Genomic DNA, 17,181 nt, shown 5'->3' on the forward strand with positions numbered 1-17,181 from the left:
TTTGGCTCATTTCTGGCATCATGCCGCCACCACTAGGGGGCGCTAATACAGCAAAAGTAATGGGAGCCATAATAATCTGCATGCCCGGGTAAACAGGGGAAAGATTTTGGTGCTGGCCCCCCGATCACCTCAAGGAATCTCATTGTGGCCTTATTGCTGTGCACTACATAGTACGTCGTGCTCATTGTACGCGCCCCCTTTATAAAGATCATTTTTACAGTATTTTCATCCATGACCAGCGTTGATAATGTCGATCTTCTCCTTCATTTGCACTGGCCGGGGATGGTTGTGACCCCTCAACAATAACCGGCCCGTTTTTTAGCAAATAACATGACCCTAGTGGTCTTCGCAGCAGCTGAAAAGTGAGCTAACCAAAGCCGAGTCTCTATGACTGACCTCTAGTGGCCAATTTTGAAACTGCAATTTTTCAAAACATTGGGATTTGTAAGATATTACATTGTAACGCACGCCGTCCCTTTAATAACGCCTTTTCTCTGCTTTCCGTTACACAGAGGTAACTTTGGTTCCTGCTCACCGTGTAATGCAGTTATTCCTCTTCATAGAGGCTCCTTGTTGATGTATTTTCTCGGCGAGTGGCGCTCGTGTTACATTACTCTCACTAATCATTCGCTCGCGCTGCGCCGGCTGCAGCCTTAAACCTCATTTTCTGTGATTACTTTACAATTTCTAGTTTTACTTTTAGTTCATTGCTCTCCTCCTGATATCATTTCCATTGATTTGGTTCATCATTCGCTCCGCGTCTCCCATTTACTGTCTGGCAGCAAATACGTTTTTATTTCCCCTGCACAGAGACGGGTTGGATTAGGCAGAAATGTGAGACATAAAGTATAATTATCCCCCGGCAAATAAAATGTTATTTCCTGATTTATTGACCTTGAGATGTAGCAGAGTTAACGCCGCGCGGAGCACAGAGACGCTCACGGTTCTCCTCTGCTAGGTCGGGATTGACAAGTCCAGAAATACGTAACAAGCGATTTAGGGTTTGGTCGTTTTTGCACACGGCGGTTGAGATATTAAAAGCAAAAAAAAAAAAAAAAACCAGGAAAAAAATGCAAAAAATGTAATAATTTTATTTACCAGTCACGGAGGATTATTAGGCAGGTTATGTGTGTGGTGAGGTCGGAACGGAGCCCTGGATGGAGGTGCCAGTGAGGAGGGGTGACGTCTGACCCCTGCCAATTGGGAGAATGAATGCGGTAGGTGGTCCTATTTACTGGGGCAGAGCCAGGGGTACAAGTGTAGGGGATGTAGGGGATCCCTACATATGAACACTGCCTTACATTATATTTGCAGTGTGGCCCGACACGGTGACTTGTGCCGCAGATTGTGCATTGCATACAATGATTGTCACTTGTGTCACATGTAGGGTTGAGCGATCGGGGTCGGAAAAGATCGGATTCTGATCGACGATCGAGTAAATTTCACGATCGGGATTCCGATCCCGATCTTTTTAGACGGGATCGAGGTCCGAGGTTATTTCCCACAATGCTTTGCTACTGGCCAATCATTGTGGGAAAAGCTAACAATGTTAGCAAAGTCCTATAGGAATGAATGGATGCAACCGGCACTCAGCCTGTGTCGGCGTCCGGCCGCTTAACCCCCTGCGCGCCGGCTGCGTCCATTCATTCTAATGGGAGACTAGCTAACATCTCTAGTAGCTAACACTTACCTGCACAGAAGAGCTGCTGCTGGTCCAGTCCCCGCTGTTTTTCTCACGTTGCTGCCCCCGCCTCTCAGGTTAGTGTTACAGACCTAGGAAGAAGGCGGGGCTTGTGGCTTAGGAGAGTGGGCGGGTACTGGGAGAGGAGCACTCACGTCTCCCCGCCCACACTCTAAGCCACAAGTCCCGCCTTCTTCCTAGGTCTGTAACACTAACCTGGGAGGCGGGGCAGCGAGGCGAGAACAGCGGGGACTGGATCGGACCAGCGGCAGTGGATCTGTGCAGGTAAGTGGACACCAGGGGGGACTTAAGTAGCCGGGGGATTTTTTAATTACTACACAAAGTGGAGTCTAACAATTAAAGCGTCCAATTTTTAGACTCCATACTGTGTACTGAATAGGATAGTTTTTAAAATCCGATATTCGATTATTAAAAAAATCCCATTGACTTGCATTGGGATTGAATGGAAAATGATCGGAAATAGGATTTTAAAAACGATCCTGAAATCTCAAGATCGGCTCAACCCTCGTGACATCGCAACAGCACAGAATTGCAATGCGGCAGTGCAGAAAATCCAAACCTGTTTAGTTCTTGTCACAATTTAACTCAATCATCATTGACTAATGTAAGTCGCGAGTGGCTAGAACTTTAGGTTATGAATTGAAGATCTGCAGGGGTCCTGGGTGTCGGATCCTTGCTGATCAGCTGTGTGAATGTTAGCAGTGCTCTCTGAGCAGAGCTTCCACTTCACGTCACATCGTGATCATCAGCCACATGGCCTGTTCACAGCTCAGTCCCATGCAAGTGAAGGGGCTGAGCTGTGATGACCAGCACAGCCAAAAACATAAGGCGCTGGGCTTGGTGAGTACCAAAGAGGCCGCTGAACTCGCCTGTTTACATCTAGACCGGGGGTAGGGAACGTACGGCTCTCCAGCTGTTGCAAAACTACAACTCCCAGCATGCATACTGTCTCTGCTGTTCTTGGAACTCCCATGAAAGTGAATGGAGCATGCTGGGAGTTGTAGTTTCACAGCAGCTGGAGAGCCGAAGGTTCCCTACCCCTGATCTAGAGGGAGAAATTCTGACCTGACCTTGTATATCTGGTTACAAATGACAGTTTGGATACACTGTAGGAGGATATAGTCATATATATACACACTGTAGGAGGATATAGTCATATATACACACACTGTAGGAGGATATAGTCATATATACACACTGTAGGAGGATGTAGTCATATATATACACACACTGTAGGAGGATATAGTCATATATATATACACACTGTAGGAGGATATAGTCATATATACACACTGTAGGAGGATATAGTCATATATACACACTGTAGGACAGTATAGTCATATACACACTGCCTCCAGCTGTTCCAGGGGGGGTGGGGGGTGTCACTCTTGGGACCCGTCATTTCAGGATAGTAATTGAAATAAGAAACTCAATGAATTGTAAAATATCCAACTTCATCTTTTAATGCCGACCATGTGGTAAAGAAAAAAACAATAATCAGTAAAGACCCGGGAGTCCAAAATCAGTCTATGATATACAAAGCGATCAGCGCACGCCATTCCCTATATACAGTCCGTACGCCCAGGCACGGGGATTACATCTGTCCGTCCAGCTCCATCGTGCAGGAATCTTCCGCGGTCACCAGACCTGACAACTCTTTATCACTTCTTTCAGGGTCTTGATACAGTCTACGCTCTTATCCTTCAGCGCCAAGGCCAAGAGCACCGGCTTGTTCTTGGATTCCTGGGACACAAAGCTCACCAGGTTCTTTGCACAGACGTGAACGACCGGCTGCGGAAATATAAGGGAACATCAACACCTGCCCCAAATATGTCTGCACAGAGAGATGGTCATGGCCCTACAGGAAATTTGTCTGGTTTTAGGGTCAGTGCTAAAAACTCTGTGTGCACTGACCCGGGGCCATAGACTTGGCAAGGAGCTGCGGGGGGGAAGGGGGCGTCCACTACAAGATGGCGTCCACCCCGTCTTACCTCGTCACATCCTAGGAGGACCTTGGTGGTTAGAGTGGGTTTCCCCAGGTCACCGGTCACCAGGTTTGGGGTAACAGAGACCAATGTCCCGATCTTGCCGTACTGTGTGACCACCACGAGGATGTGGTCAGAGAAGGCAGTGCAGACCACCTGCGTCACTGCGCCATTGATCACCTCCTCTGCTTGCTTGGATACGACAATCGGCTTGATGTTCCCGACAGGTGTCGTCATTCTATATCAGAGAAGGAGAAAAATATGGCAAGTTCAGTCTGGTGCAGAAATGGCGGCATTAGTCACATGAGCGGAGCCTCCTTAAGGCGAGTTCACACATTCAGGTTTTCAGATGCATCCTGGGAAATGTAGTTTGTCCACAGATGACTGCACGTAAATAACAATCATACCGGGGGCAGCAAGTACAATAAAGCCGAGCAAAGGCTGCACAAGGGAGCAGGGAGGATATAGCACTGCTGTGGGTGAAGCTGCAAGATAATCCCTTTAAGTGTGTCTGATCAGCGGAGATGCCATCCCCCCAGAGAGAGATCTGATGTTCTGACATACGTCTACTACAGGATCGGTATCTTCGCCCTGTCCGATCTGCAGTGGTGCTAAGAACACTAGTCCTTGTGATTGGTGGGGATCACAGTGGTTGGACCTCCGCTGATCAGCAAGTTACTCCCATCTTGTGGACAGGGGGTAACTTCTGGGGATGGCCCCAGCAGCACCCTGATATATTTGTTCTAAGAACTTTGCATGGTCCTGTTCCTCTGTTATTCCTGCTGGAAATGTATGCTGTTACCATTCCTCTTGTTTGTGCAGGACATAGTTCAGCATTTCCAGGAGGAATAACAGAGGGACAGCAATAACAGATCAGACTACCCCTCTCATACGTTGTAACGCTGCAAAATCCAATACATGTGGCCTCAGCACAAGGCAGAGCATGCTGGGACATGTAGTTCCCTCGCAGCCCGCCGTGTCACGTGACCATTGCACCCAGAGCGGGCACCGGGGCACCCCGAGGTCCTCTCACCTCCGGCTCCTCCTTCACTTCCCAGCTCCTGGACACCGCTCAGCCTCACACGTCAATCTCTTCAGCAGAAATGGCCGACGAACTACGAGGCCCAGCAAGCCTTGCGGCGGAATCTTCAACTAGCTTTATCGAAACGTAACAGAGAAGACAATGAACAGTGAGCGGGGGGAGCCAAAAAGAGACGTCACAGCGACACCTGGTGGTGGAGGAAGACACAACAGGGAGGTGGAAACTGCAGGGACAAGTGAGGCCTTTACTCCTAGCACTGACACTGCTGGGGGGTAATGGCTTGGTATTGGGGGGGCTTATGCCTGGGCAATTTATGGGGAGCTGTGTCTGTGACTGTCAGTGCCCTGAGGGGTCTGCTGCTGGCACTATTATGGGGGCACTCTGCTTTGCACCGCTATTGGTGCTGTTTTGGGGAGTTCTGGGTCTGTTAGTTTTATGGTGGGGCTGCTGTTGATGGTTTGGGGGTTCTGCAGCTGAAATTATTATGGTGGCACTCTGGAATTCAGTGTATGGAGGCACTGGTGTTGGGGGAGGGGCACTGTCTAATTGTATTATGGGGGCACTCTGGATGTCAGTGTTATGGAGGCACTGGTGTTGACATGGGGTGGGGGAGGCACTGCCTAATGCTATTATGGGGGTGCTCTGGCTGTTAGTGACAGGGTGTTATGGTGGGGCTGCTGTTGGGGAGGCCGTGGTGCCTAATGCTATTATGGGGGCACTCCTTTTGGGGAGTCCGCGGTGCCTAACACTATTATGGGGGCACTCCGGCTGTCAGTCTTATGGTGGCACTGTTATTAGTACTATTCGGGGGACACTGTGGCTGACACTATTGTGTTGGGGGACACTGCGGCCACTGATATTATGGTGGCCATAGCGGGAGTTTTGGTGATAACGCTGCTGACATTTCTTTGTAGCCCCGTGATAGTCAAAGTTGTGGGGTGACTGTGACCGGCCCTGTAACCTGGTAGAGCTGGGGACCGGTGAGCCCCAATATGAGGGTGAGGTTTAGTTCCTATGTAAAGGGCGCCTGTCAGCAGCAGATTTGTTATAAACCTATCCCTGGACCTTGTAGAGAAGATTGTACAGGTTATAGATCTATCTCTTAGACCAGGGTTAGGGAACCTTTGGCGCTGCAGCTGCTGTGAAACTACAACTCCCAGCATGCTCCATTCACTTCCATGGGAGTTCCCAGAACAGCAGAGCCAGTATGCATGCTGGGAGTTGTAGTTTTGCAACAGCTGGAGAGCCGTACGTTCCCTACCTCTGTCTTAGAGGGTCGGTCTGTAAGATCTTAATGTCTCTGCTGGGGAGATGGGTCGAGTATTAGTCACCGATCGTATGTTTGGTATGAAGGTTATTTTAGTATATTCCATAGCGCCTTCTGCTTCGTGCTGCGCCGCTCACTTACAAACCTCTCCTTGACCTATTGATTTGCTGTGTGAGATACATTATTAAGTGATATCCAGCAGAGACCCCTCACGGCCCCCATAGTGTTCAGCACTGCACAACGTACTGTACATTGTATAGGAGATGTAAGTAGTCAGCGAGATACATTACTGCACAGCCATTCATGGATTTGTCCTCTTTTACAACCAAGCATCTAATATAGAAAAAAATAAGCAATTTTGCAAAGCATGGGGATTTAAAATCATCACCGTTTTGTGTACTCAGCTCCTATATCGCAGTAGTACCCAGGGGCGTAGATATAGGGGCGACTATCACTGCCGTTACATATTTTGCATTACTTCCCATGAGCTTCAAGTTACACCTCTGGGCCTAAAGGGCAACGGCAGTCGCAGAGACCCCATTACTGTCTCAGACAACCATTGTCAGGGCTCTGAAGAGATGAAACCTCTTTGGCAAAGTCCAACTTTGACTCAACCAAAAACTGGTCCAGACTCCGACCCTGACTATGACTACACAGCCCTGATCGAAGCAATGAACGGCCAACAATATAATACATGGGTGTCCAAGGTCCATCACTGCTTGCTGTACTTTTCCATGTTGGTGAGATTTGGATTGCGCCCATAGGAGATCCCCCATAGGCTCCAAGGGTAGTACAGAATAAGAAAAACATGGCCGCCACCATGGATCCCACACAAATATTCTCCATTCCCGCATAGACTAACATTCACACCTTTTTTTAGTGCTCAGTTATTTTGACACCTCTATGCCCTCTCGGAGGACCCCTTTAATAGCACAAGCTTAATGTGTAGTGTTGCTGCATTAGATAAGTCTACCACTAGATGGCAGTAAAGCACCACCAGAGAATTCGCCCCTCCGTTCCCCTCTGTTAGGTTATTTGACAGCCCGGGGTGCGATGTGGATGTGATCAATAATTCTGCGGGGTCTGCGTGGCGAGTAAAGAATATCAGCGAGCGCTCCGACTAACAGACTTCTTCTACATCCTAATGGAAGGCGGTGGGGATGGCCGTATACACAGGGAGTAGCAAGCCTGGGGTATATAGTATACATGTAATATAGAATGATGATTATCGATCCCTATGGCCAATGTGTCGCCTCCTCCTGTACGATCAGGATCCTCTGTGACATTGGCCTGTGCGTGTCTGAGATATTACATATAAATCTGTATACCGCGCTGTGCAATAGGTTGGCGCTATATCATTGACATATGCAGGTTCAATTTTGTAAATTTCCCAAAGTTGTGTGCAGAGTTCTGTGTCTCTGTGGAAACAGATTACGAGCAGCCCGTGTGTCGTCAGACCCTACAGTCGTCCTTCTATCTGTCAGCTACAACGTCTCATGTAGATGGGTTATGTGCGACTAAGCTGAAGCTCCCGGAGACACGGACGCCATCGGAGCGACCTAAGAAGAAGAACCCAGGACTTTCGCCCTGCAAGGTGACAATGCCAACCAGTGGTTCTGTTTCATTTCATTCCAATCTGCTTTCTGATCCCGGTGTCCTATACAAGATGAGCTTGTTAGCTTTCATATGACACCTCCAACCATATTACTATGGGGTTTGGCATGTTTTAATGCAGATACATCTGTGTCCAGTCTTCAGCTGGTGATGGCATTGAAAATAACAGAGCTAGGACTGCAGTCTTGGTGTAATATGAAAGCTGAGAATCTTCTTCTTTCATATGACACCAGGAATATTGTCCTAGGTTTTAAAGTGCTACGCATTAGCTCACCCACCTGTACCCCTAGTGCAAAGCGGTGTACCCAAGACTTGATGTCAATGACCTATCCTTAGGACAGGTCATCCATATAGGACAAATGGAGGTCTGACAACTTGCACCGCCGCTGAGTTTGGACAGGGTGCAGTGCCGAAAGCAGAAGACTCTGTACAGTGTGTAGTGGGCACCAGTGCAGCTCAGCACCATTCACCTGAATCCATAGTACCCTGGCGTGGTATATACATAGCTTCTGGCTGTATATACTGTGTAGATCCAGTGACTGGTGGGGGTGCTGGGTGTTAGACCTCCAATAGTCTTATATTGATGACCTATCCGAAAAATGATATCAAGTGTCATTACAGTGAATAAGTATCAGATCACTGGTATTCTGACTGCTGGGGCCCCTGAAAGTGCCCCTTGACCCCTCTGTATGATTGGGCAAATGCAATGTTGCTACAACCAGTTCTCCATTGACTGCTATGGATCTGCCGGACATTGTGGTCCATAGAAGTGACTGGAGTGCTGGTTGGGTGCACTAGGGGGGTTTATTCGCACTTTCAGGCCCACGTTCTCCTAATCGCCTCCCCGAATCTGACCCTTATTCCCAATCCAGTAGATAGAAGAGAATATCTGTAATGACAACCCCCCTGTACAGACCACAGTTGCATGTATATATGTATACACCCATGTCTATGCACAGGTCTGTATTCACCATTAGGGGTTTGCATTCTCGCTCATTACATTTGATTCCCCATTAGATCGTTCTGCTCGCTCTCGCCGCTCCTTGTGTTCTCTCCTCCGCATCCTACAACCTCTGCATGTCAGGGGCTCGCTGAATGACTGACACTTGATCTGATCTCGTTTTCCTTCCAGGCAACAGCATGGCTTATTCCAAGATATTTTCAAAGCAACAATTGATATGTCAGAGTCCGCGCCGCTCGCAGATTTCCAAAACAATTTGTAGACAGAAGAGGATCGACTTCAAGATTTCTTCCTTTTTCCTGCAGCAATAATAGGAGACAATTCCTGGCCAGCAAAGTAGGTCACATTTAAAGGAATTGTCCAGTCTAGGACAGCAGAAGCCAGCAGCTGTGTCCCTGGCACTCTGCGTTATGGGTGTCCTGGCTGATGTGCACGAGGTTACATTAGACTATTATTTATCAGCCAGACAGAAACTAGTCTGACTTAAAGGGGGTGTCTGGGACTTTCTAATTGATCACCAGTCCTTAGGATAGGTCGTCAAGTGAAGATCTTTGGTGGTCCGATACTGGGACTGAAGGCCGGGGGATGTCAAATTCATCAGTCCCATTCAAGTGCAGCCGATTGGTCGGGGGCCCAGGTGTCGGACCCCTGTTGTCCATTTATTGATGACCTGTCCTAAGGATTATTCATCAGCCTGGAAAATCCCTTTAAGAGGCATTTTGTAATACATCATTCCCCTATTGGGGAGCTGCTGATGGATCCAGCCAAGCACTGGAGGACCCAGCACACCATAAGATTGACCTAATATTGGGAGAACCCATCAAAATAGTAGCCATTTTTCAATTTCCTATGTAATAGAGAATGTCCCCCTTATAGCGCCCTTACCTAATAACCAGAGTCTTATGCTGGAGGACTGGAGACCATTTATATCAATAGTCATCATGTAATACTTCATGTTCCCTGTGGGGGCACTGCAGGGGAAACCAACACTTACTAATGTAGATTATAAGCAGTCACTGGAGGTCTCGGCAGCGGGACACCCTGAGATCAGTCTAATTTTGGTCAAAATTATTGAATAAAAATAAAAGACCCCAAATAATTCTTCCAATGGTTGTAACATTGGGGAAAAATTTAAGTAGATTTGGGGTTTTCAACGCCAGTTTTATTTTCTTCTATGTTGGCAGGGGGTGCACCTGACAGCACACGGCTCCTGATAAATAAGGTGCACCCTCTGCTGGGCCGTGCACCTGCATTGCAACCTATGCTGTCTCAAGCCCCACCCACATCACGCCCCTTTAAGGAAAGTGGTAATTGTGTTGGGAAAATGTTGCAAAATTTTGCAAAAATTGATGTGCAAGACATAATAAATCTCCGCCATTATTTTTAGGTCTTCCTTGTGTGTTGCTAGTTTTACCTCCATCTTATTCAGCCGTCATGCTGTATATTGGCGACTCGGAAAGCTGGGTGACAACCGGTATGGCCGACCCTACGGCAGGATACTAAATAGCAGTTATGTCGCAGGAAAGAATCGGACGGTATTTATCTGCATAACTTGGCAAATTTGCTGTTCAGGATCCAGGGAAAGCTGGATAATCCCTGTGTTACATGTAACGGTAGTCACGTTGCTTGTTACTCAGCTTTCCTCAAGTGAATTAAAGGAGGAAACGGTTAAATAAAAGTTTTTGTTACAATTTGCTGAGGTTCTAGAATTTTTATTTGTAAATAAAGGGTTAAATCAAGTGAAATTTCTGCCGTTTTAATGCAAAATCGTGTTCTTGGTAGGACGATATGTAACCGGGGGGACATCTGAGCCGGAGCCCCCATCAAGCGTCTCACGTGGTTCCTTGGTGCGGAGATCTATAATCCTTGGACGCCTCGGGCGGCTCTGGCTACACACAAGGAAGATTCGGAGGAAATTGGATTTGATTAATTCTGGTTGATCTAAAAGGGGGACATTACCTTGGGGATTGGGAGCGCGGCGGTGGCGGCCATTGTCCGGGCCAGGCCTCGAGGGGCAATCGATCAGTCAATCGATCACTCAATATCTCACCAGCACCCAGATCACAAGGTCCTGGAGACCGAGCGAGAATCGGGGAGAGGAGACGGGCGCAAGGAATCCATGTCTGCCCCCCTTACATTACCTAAATGACAATTCCCTAATGATCCTCTAATTGGAATCGATTATCTGGTCTGTGCAGGAAACCAGCAAGAACTGTTCAATACCCCCACAGCGCCACCCCTGGAGGAGTTAGGTATTACACAGAGAAATCTATTACAACTATACATGTGATGCAAAGGTATGGTGAGTGAATTACTTAGAGGGGTCGTTTTTTTTAGGAACCATACACAGGGGCTCTGGGCTGGTTCCAATCCTGGGTCACGTGGTTGGATCAAACACTTGGCCTCTGAGTTACTCCGTCGCTTCTTCCATGCTCACAAGTAGTCACCTATACTAAATAGGGAGGAGATGGAGCAAGCCCAGGGCTGAACCAGCCTGGAACCCCTAGGTAAGGCAACCATAACCCCTGGAGGGAGTAAGTGTGCAGAGATTATCCGGACAACCCCTTTAAGCTGCAGAAATCTCTGCTATATTGAGGTTTTGTTACAATGTCCAAGTCTAAGCGTTATCTTCTCAGTCCACATACAGGGGAATATGTTAGCAAACCCTCAGCTGTGAGAAGTCTTAGGTCTAAACAGGTTTCCAATACAGACCTGCAATCACTATCGGGCCCTGCAGGCTCAGGGGGCCCAAATGCCTTTACAACATAGGTATTATAGATAGCAAATATTAAGTGGGGTCCCTGTAACATATTTTGCATTAGGGTCTGGGAGCTTGAAATTGGGTTTATGGTCCTGGGGCTTAGTAGTGTTTCCATTCACCTGCAAATGGTAAAGAATTGAAGCCCAAAATATCTGACATCTGATGGAGCCCAAATGGTCTCTCTGCCCCATCTGAGGGCAGCAGTATTACACATGAGGTTTGATACTTGAGGACCCTGTAATTTTGCATCCAGTTGCCCCTTTGCTACCTGACTCTACAGACAATGACTTCATGTGCACGCTGCACGGATCATCGCCTTACACATACTAAGACTTACACATAGTGGAAAAATTCATCAGACATTTTGCTTCTGGACATAGTTGAGTTACAAGATCCATCATCCCATGGGTGATTGGAATAGTCGTCCAACAATGGCTGCAGGGCAAGAGACACCGGAGATGAGACTGCACTCACCGGCCATATTCCCAAGTGCGGGATTTACATGGCAGAAGATAAGGTTAATGACTGCCCAGGTGAAAGGGAAAACCTTCGCTATGACACTGTACTAAGAGTGCCTGGAAAGTAGTGTCTGTAGTTGCTGCTGCTGCAGCGCTTCTTTATAGAGCACTGCTTGTATAATGTAGCATGGAACCGAACAGCAGAGGGAAAACGGACAAGGACTGAGGCAGATTTAGTAATAGTGAAAATTTTCAGCTTATTCTAGGATCACACTAGCGGTGGCCTATCTGCCATAACAATAGCCCGAAGGACCCCCTATAAGTATAAAGGGATCCATTCTTTTAAATTGTGTCCGTCGGATGAAAATGTTGGACTTGCAGGACTATTCCTTCCAACAGTGCAACGCAGACTCCAGTTTGTCTTACTTTAGGCCATACTTAACCCTCCCGGAACGTCCAAGCAAAGTCCCGGGATGTCCAAATACGACACTGGTGACATCCTGGTCTTGTGCCCCATTGCTGTATTACCTGGACAACCCCTTAAACTCTAGGGTCGTATGGCAACTTTGGCTGTGACTCTCTTTGCACGATGAATGATCGCTGTGTTGCCCTGTGACTCCTTCACTGATGTAGTTGCATTGTGACTTTGACGTTCCTGCTGCAAAAAGTTCAAGCACTGCTGGATTTTTTTTGTAATTTTCAATGGGGGTCACAATGTGACTCCATACAATCATATTAGTGAAGAAGCCGCAGGGTGACACATCGATCTTTCAAAGTCTTAACCTAAAGGTAACCTGTCACCAAATTTTTAGCATGACTTGATTAAAAAATTCTGCCTTCCTGCTGCAGCCACTAGGAGGAGATCACTGGGTAGATATTTTTTTGGGGAATGCAAGCGATATAAAGACAGATGCTACAAGATGCTGCGTGCAGTATGTTTGGGGTGCTTGCATTGCTACCCTTCCCTTATTCCATATAGAGTATATATATATATACAGCATGTATTTGCTTCATGACATTTATTTGGTACATTGTGCCTCGTCTATGCGTCTCCTGCAGCCGTCGCCCAGCAGCTGCAGACTCGGAGGTTGCACGCCAGCTCATGAACCTTGCATCTTCTCGTCTAATGAAAGCGACAGGCAGGCGAATGTTAATTTACTGAAACAAACGACGGCTGCTCATTCCCTTCGCCGCTCCACTAAATGCCTTTTAGTAAAGTTTGCCAAATGAATGTTAAGCATTGCCGCAGAACACCTGGATGGCCGGCATTACCCGAACCGCTGGAATTTGATGGGGCATTGGCTTCCATCTGGCCGCGTCTTCCGCCCCCCCCTCCATCTCCTGGCTTCTGTAATTGCAGGCTTCTTACATGCCTTCTATCTGGAGGCTCTGCCATCCTCCTTAATGCAAAGTGATCCTCCTCTCCCAGGAACCAGAAGAGGCTCTGGGTAGAATTTGGCCCCCGAGCTAAGAGCGGCGCTGGAGATTAGGTTAAAACTTGTTGTAAGGAATTAACCTTCCCGCCAAATGATCCTGGCCCATTCCCGGCTCCTTAATCTTGTTCAGACCTCGGCGTAATTTGTTTAGTTGTGTTGATCAGTTGGAGGTTAATTTAATTGGATGTCTCTCCTATATCTGTGCCAGGCCTTGCTAAGTGTCACTTCACAAGCATGGCTCCCAAATTACTGTTTATGAGATAGCCTCCATGCGAGTGACGCTATCTCCATATGGAGGGAGACCCGCTCCGCGGCCGGCTCCTGACGGAGTGAGATTTATCTGGGCAATTAGATGGAGTGACCTTTCCTTCCTTCTGATTTTGAGTGGCTTGTTGATTGCGGAAAGAAGCACACAGCGGCCTATTAAGCGTGCGATTCACGGGGACGTCCTGGCAGGGCCACAATGCCAGAATCATTTGCCTTTTTCTGCAATTATCAGCCCTGCGTGATCCTGTATGCGGCTGCCTTCACTCATTCCATGTAGCAGGTTGGAGTTTGTCATTTGGCACAACTTGTATAGGTTGGAAGGGTTTTTTGGGAGAGATTGTCAATATGATTGTTGGGGGGCCAAAGATCAGCGGCAAGGTTCTTGGAGAACACCACTTCCGTTTCACAGGCCATATGATGTCATAGTTACTGTTTGCTGTTCTGTCCCATTCAAAGGAATGGGGCTGAACTGCAATATCAAGCACATCCCTTCTTGATATTTGGCATAGTGCTTGGTATTTAATGCAGAGGCCACAGCTGATCGGTAAGGGGGCCAGGTGTCATCCCCCACCAATCTGATTTTAAAGGGATCCTATCATAGAAACCCTTTTTTTTATGAGTAACACGTTGGAATAGCCTTAAGAAAGGATTTGTCTCCTACCTTTCATAGTCTTCTCTGCGCCGCCATTCTGTAGCAATCTCGGTTTTTGTCAGTATGCAAATGAGTTCTCTCGCAGCACTGGGGGCGGGCCCTAGTGCTCAAACAGCACTGGGGGCGTTCCCAATACTGCGAGAGAACTCTCTCCAGCGCCGCCTCCATCTTCGTCAGCAGTGTCTTGTTCATCCTCTTCTTCCGGTGCAGGTTTCCGACTTCTAGGTATTGGGCCTTGGGCAGAGGAGACTGCGCATGCCCACAGGCCACAAGAAAACGGCCTTTTGCACAGTATTGTAAGTGGCCATTTTCTCGTGGCCTGCCCTGGTAAGGCCTCATTCACATGAACATCAAGGACAGTAGTGGGATGGCGGTAATGGTGGATACTCACATGGACATGTCCTGTATGCTGTTATAAGGTGAATAGTGAAGGGACAAGTCTGAGACTCATCGTAGTGTAAGCATCAAGAATTTTTTTAATGGGGCACAGGCAAGGTTACAACAGGGCTAATTGGAACACCACCCATAAGGAACTGCGCAGGTTTTAAGGTCTCAGATCAGCCAAGTTGCAAGTTCTCCCCTTGCATTGCACCATACGGCTTGTTACACCTCCTCAGGATTTATACCCAGGTTACAGACCACCCCTCTGGTTGCGCTGATGTTCCCAATTACCTATGATCTCTTTCTCTGCCAAGTGCACTTAACCGCTGAGCCCTGATACGTGCCAGAACAATACCTTGACTCTTTTATGCTCTGCCTTTCACATCCTCCTGGAAACCCCTCTCCACATAGACATGAAGGCTCAGCATGTATATAGTCTGGATGGCAACAGGAGTCTTTGGGGTCAGACACTTCTAAGGGTGGCTTATCTCCTCTGAGATCAGTACTGGCCATGTTGAAGTCCAACTGCCCCGTACACATTGGCTGGTTTTGGGAATCTAATGTGTTGGATCAACTTTAGTTGACAAACTCAGCTCTGCTATATGTAACCAATACGTCATTGTTAAAGGGACACATTATGTATTATGTGTCTGGATGTCACAGATCCATCAAGTGAAATGTAACCCCATATATATAACACCATACATAATACCATATACATAACCCCTTATACATAACACCGTATACATAACAGTGCCTGTAACTCACAGCAGTGAAGGATATGGGCATTGTATTGACTTAATCCCATGACAGATTACAGTGACTGTCTCTTTAAGCGCGCACGGTGCTGTCATTGATAAGGATGTGTTACTTTGTTGGTATTGATCCGGATGTCAGCGCGATCTAGCGTTGTATGACTCATAATGTTACACAAACATACCTCCCAGCCAGTGGTGTAACTAGAAATGGCGGGGCCCCGTGGCGAACTTTTGACATGGCTCCCCCTGCTCGCCAACCGATGCCAAAGACCTCAACCAACCGCCCCCTCCTGCATTTTTGTGCACAGTATTATGCCCCATAGTGGCCCCTGGACACAGTATTATCCCCCATAGTGGCCCCTGCACACAGTATTATGTCCCATAGTGGCCCCTGGACACAGTATTATCCCCCATAGTGGCCCCTGCACACAGTATTATGCCCCATAGTGGCCCCTGGACACAGTATTATCCCCCATAGTGGCCCCTGCACACAGTATTATGTCCCATAGTGGCCCCTGCACACAGTATTATGTCCCATAGTGGCCCCTGCACACAGTATTATGCCCCATAGTGGCTCCTGCACACAGTATTATCCCCCATAGTGGCTCCTGCACACAGCATTGTACCCATAGTGGCCCCTGCACACAGTATTATGTCCCATAGTGGCCCCTGCACACAGTATTATACCCCATAGTGGCTCCTGCACACAGTATTATCCCCCATAGTGGCTCCTGCACACAGTATTATCCCCCATAGTGGCCCCTGCACACAGTATTATGTCCCATAGTGGCCCCTGCACACAGTATTATCCCCCATAGTGGCCCCTGCACACAGTATTATGTCCCATAGTGGCCCCTGCACACAGTATTATGTCCCATAGTGGCCCCTGCACACAGTATTATACCCCATAGTGGCTCCTGCACACAGTATTATCCCCCATAGTGGCTCCTGCACACAGTATTATCCCCCATAGTGGCCCCTGCACACAGTATTATGTCCCATAGTGGCCCCTGCACACAGTATTATCCCCCATAGTGGCCCCTGCACACAGTATTATGTCCCATAGTGGCCCCTGCACACAGTATTATCCCCCATAGTGGCCCCTGCACACAGTATTATGTCCCATAGTGGCCCCTGCACACAGTATTATGTCCCATAGTGGCCCCTGCACACAGTATTATCCCCCATAGTGGCCCCTGCACACAGTATTATCCCCCATAGTGGCGCCTGCACACAGTATTATACCCCATAGTGGCCCCTGGACACAGTATTATGCCCCATAGTGGCCCCTGCACACAGTATTATGTCCCATAGTGGCTCTTGCACTCAGTATTATGTCCCATAGTGGCCCCTGCACACAGTATTATGTCCCATAGTGGCCCCTGCACACAGTATTATGTCCCATAGTGGCCCCTGCACACAGTATTATCCCCCATAGTGGCCCCTGCACACAGTATTATGTCCCATAGTGGCCCCTGCACACAGTATTATGTCCCATAGTGGCCCCTGCACACAGTATTATACCCCATAGTGGCTCCTGCACACAGTATTATCCCCCATAGTGGCTCCTGCACACAGTATTATCCCCCATAGTGGCCCCTGCACACAGTATTATGTCCCATAGTGGCCCCTGCACACAGTATTATCCCCCATAGTGGCCCCTGCACACAGTATTATGTCCCATAGTGGCCCCTGCACACAGTATTATGTCCCATAGTGGCCCCTGCACACAGTATTATGTCCCATAGTGGCCCCTGCACACAGTATTATGTCCCATAGTGGCCCCTGCACACAGTATTATACCCCATAGTGGCCCCTGCACACAGTATTATGTCCCATAGTGGCCCCTGCACACAGTATTATGTCCCATAGTGGCTCCTGCACTCAGTATTATGTC

At 48.0% G+C, this 17,181-nt stretch overlaps 2 protein-coding genes across 2 annotated transcripts in view; one reads left to right on the forward strand and one right to left on the reverse strand.

The window, feature by feature from the left end:
- Positions 1-17,181, forward strand: part of ELFN1 (extracellular leucine rich repeat and fibronectin type III domain containing 1) — a 694,846-nt gene that overhangs the window by 197,328 nt on the left and 480,337 nt on the right. The gene's annotated exons all lie outside the window — the stretch shown is intronic.
- On the reverse strand, positions 3,156-4,800 carry PSMG3 (proteasome assembly chaperone 3). Its single transcript, XM_075285992.1, has 3 exons — positions 4,721-4,800; positions 3,694-3,925; positions 3,156-3,493 (listed from the first exon to the last, which is right to left on the reverse strand). Exons 2-3 carry the CDS (start codon positions 3,922-3,924, stop codon positions 3,341-3,343), a joined length of 384 nt encoding a protein of 127 aa, XP_075142093.1. The 5' UTR covers position 3,925; positions 4,721-4,800; the 3' UTR covers positions 3,156-3,340.

The sequence above is a fragment of the Leptodactylus fuscus genome, chromosome 8 (assembly GCF_031893055.1).
Source record: "Leptodactylus fuscus isolate aLepFus1 chromosome 8, aLepFus1.hap2, whole genome shotgun sequence".
Classification (NCBI taxonomy): domain Eukaryota; kingdom Metazoa; phylum Chordata; class Amphibia; order Anura; family Leptodactylidae; genus Leptodactylus; species Leptodactylus fuscus.

Coding starts and splice junctions, on each gene's coding strand:
- PSMG3 (XM_075285992.1), bottom strand. CDS start 3,924: ATGACGACACCTGTCGGGAACATCAAGCCGATTGTCGTATCCAAGCAA. Junction 3,494..3,693: donor TCCTCCTAGGATGTGACGAG/GTAAGACGGGGT, acceptor ATATTTCCGCAG/CCGGTCGTTCACGTCTGTGC.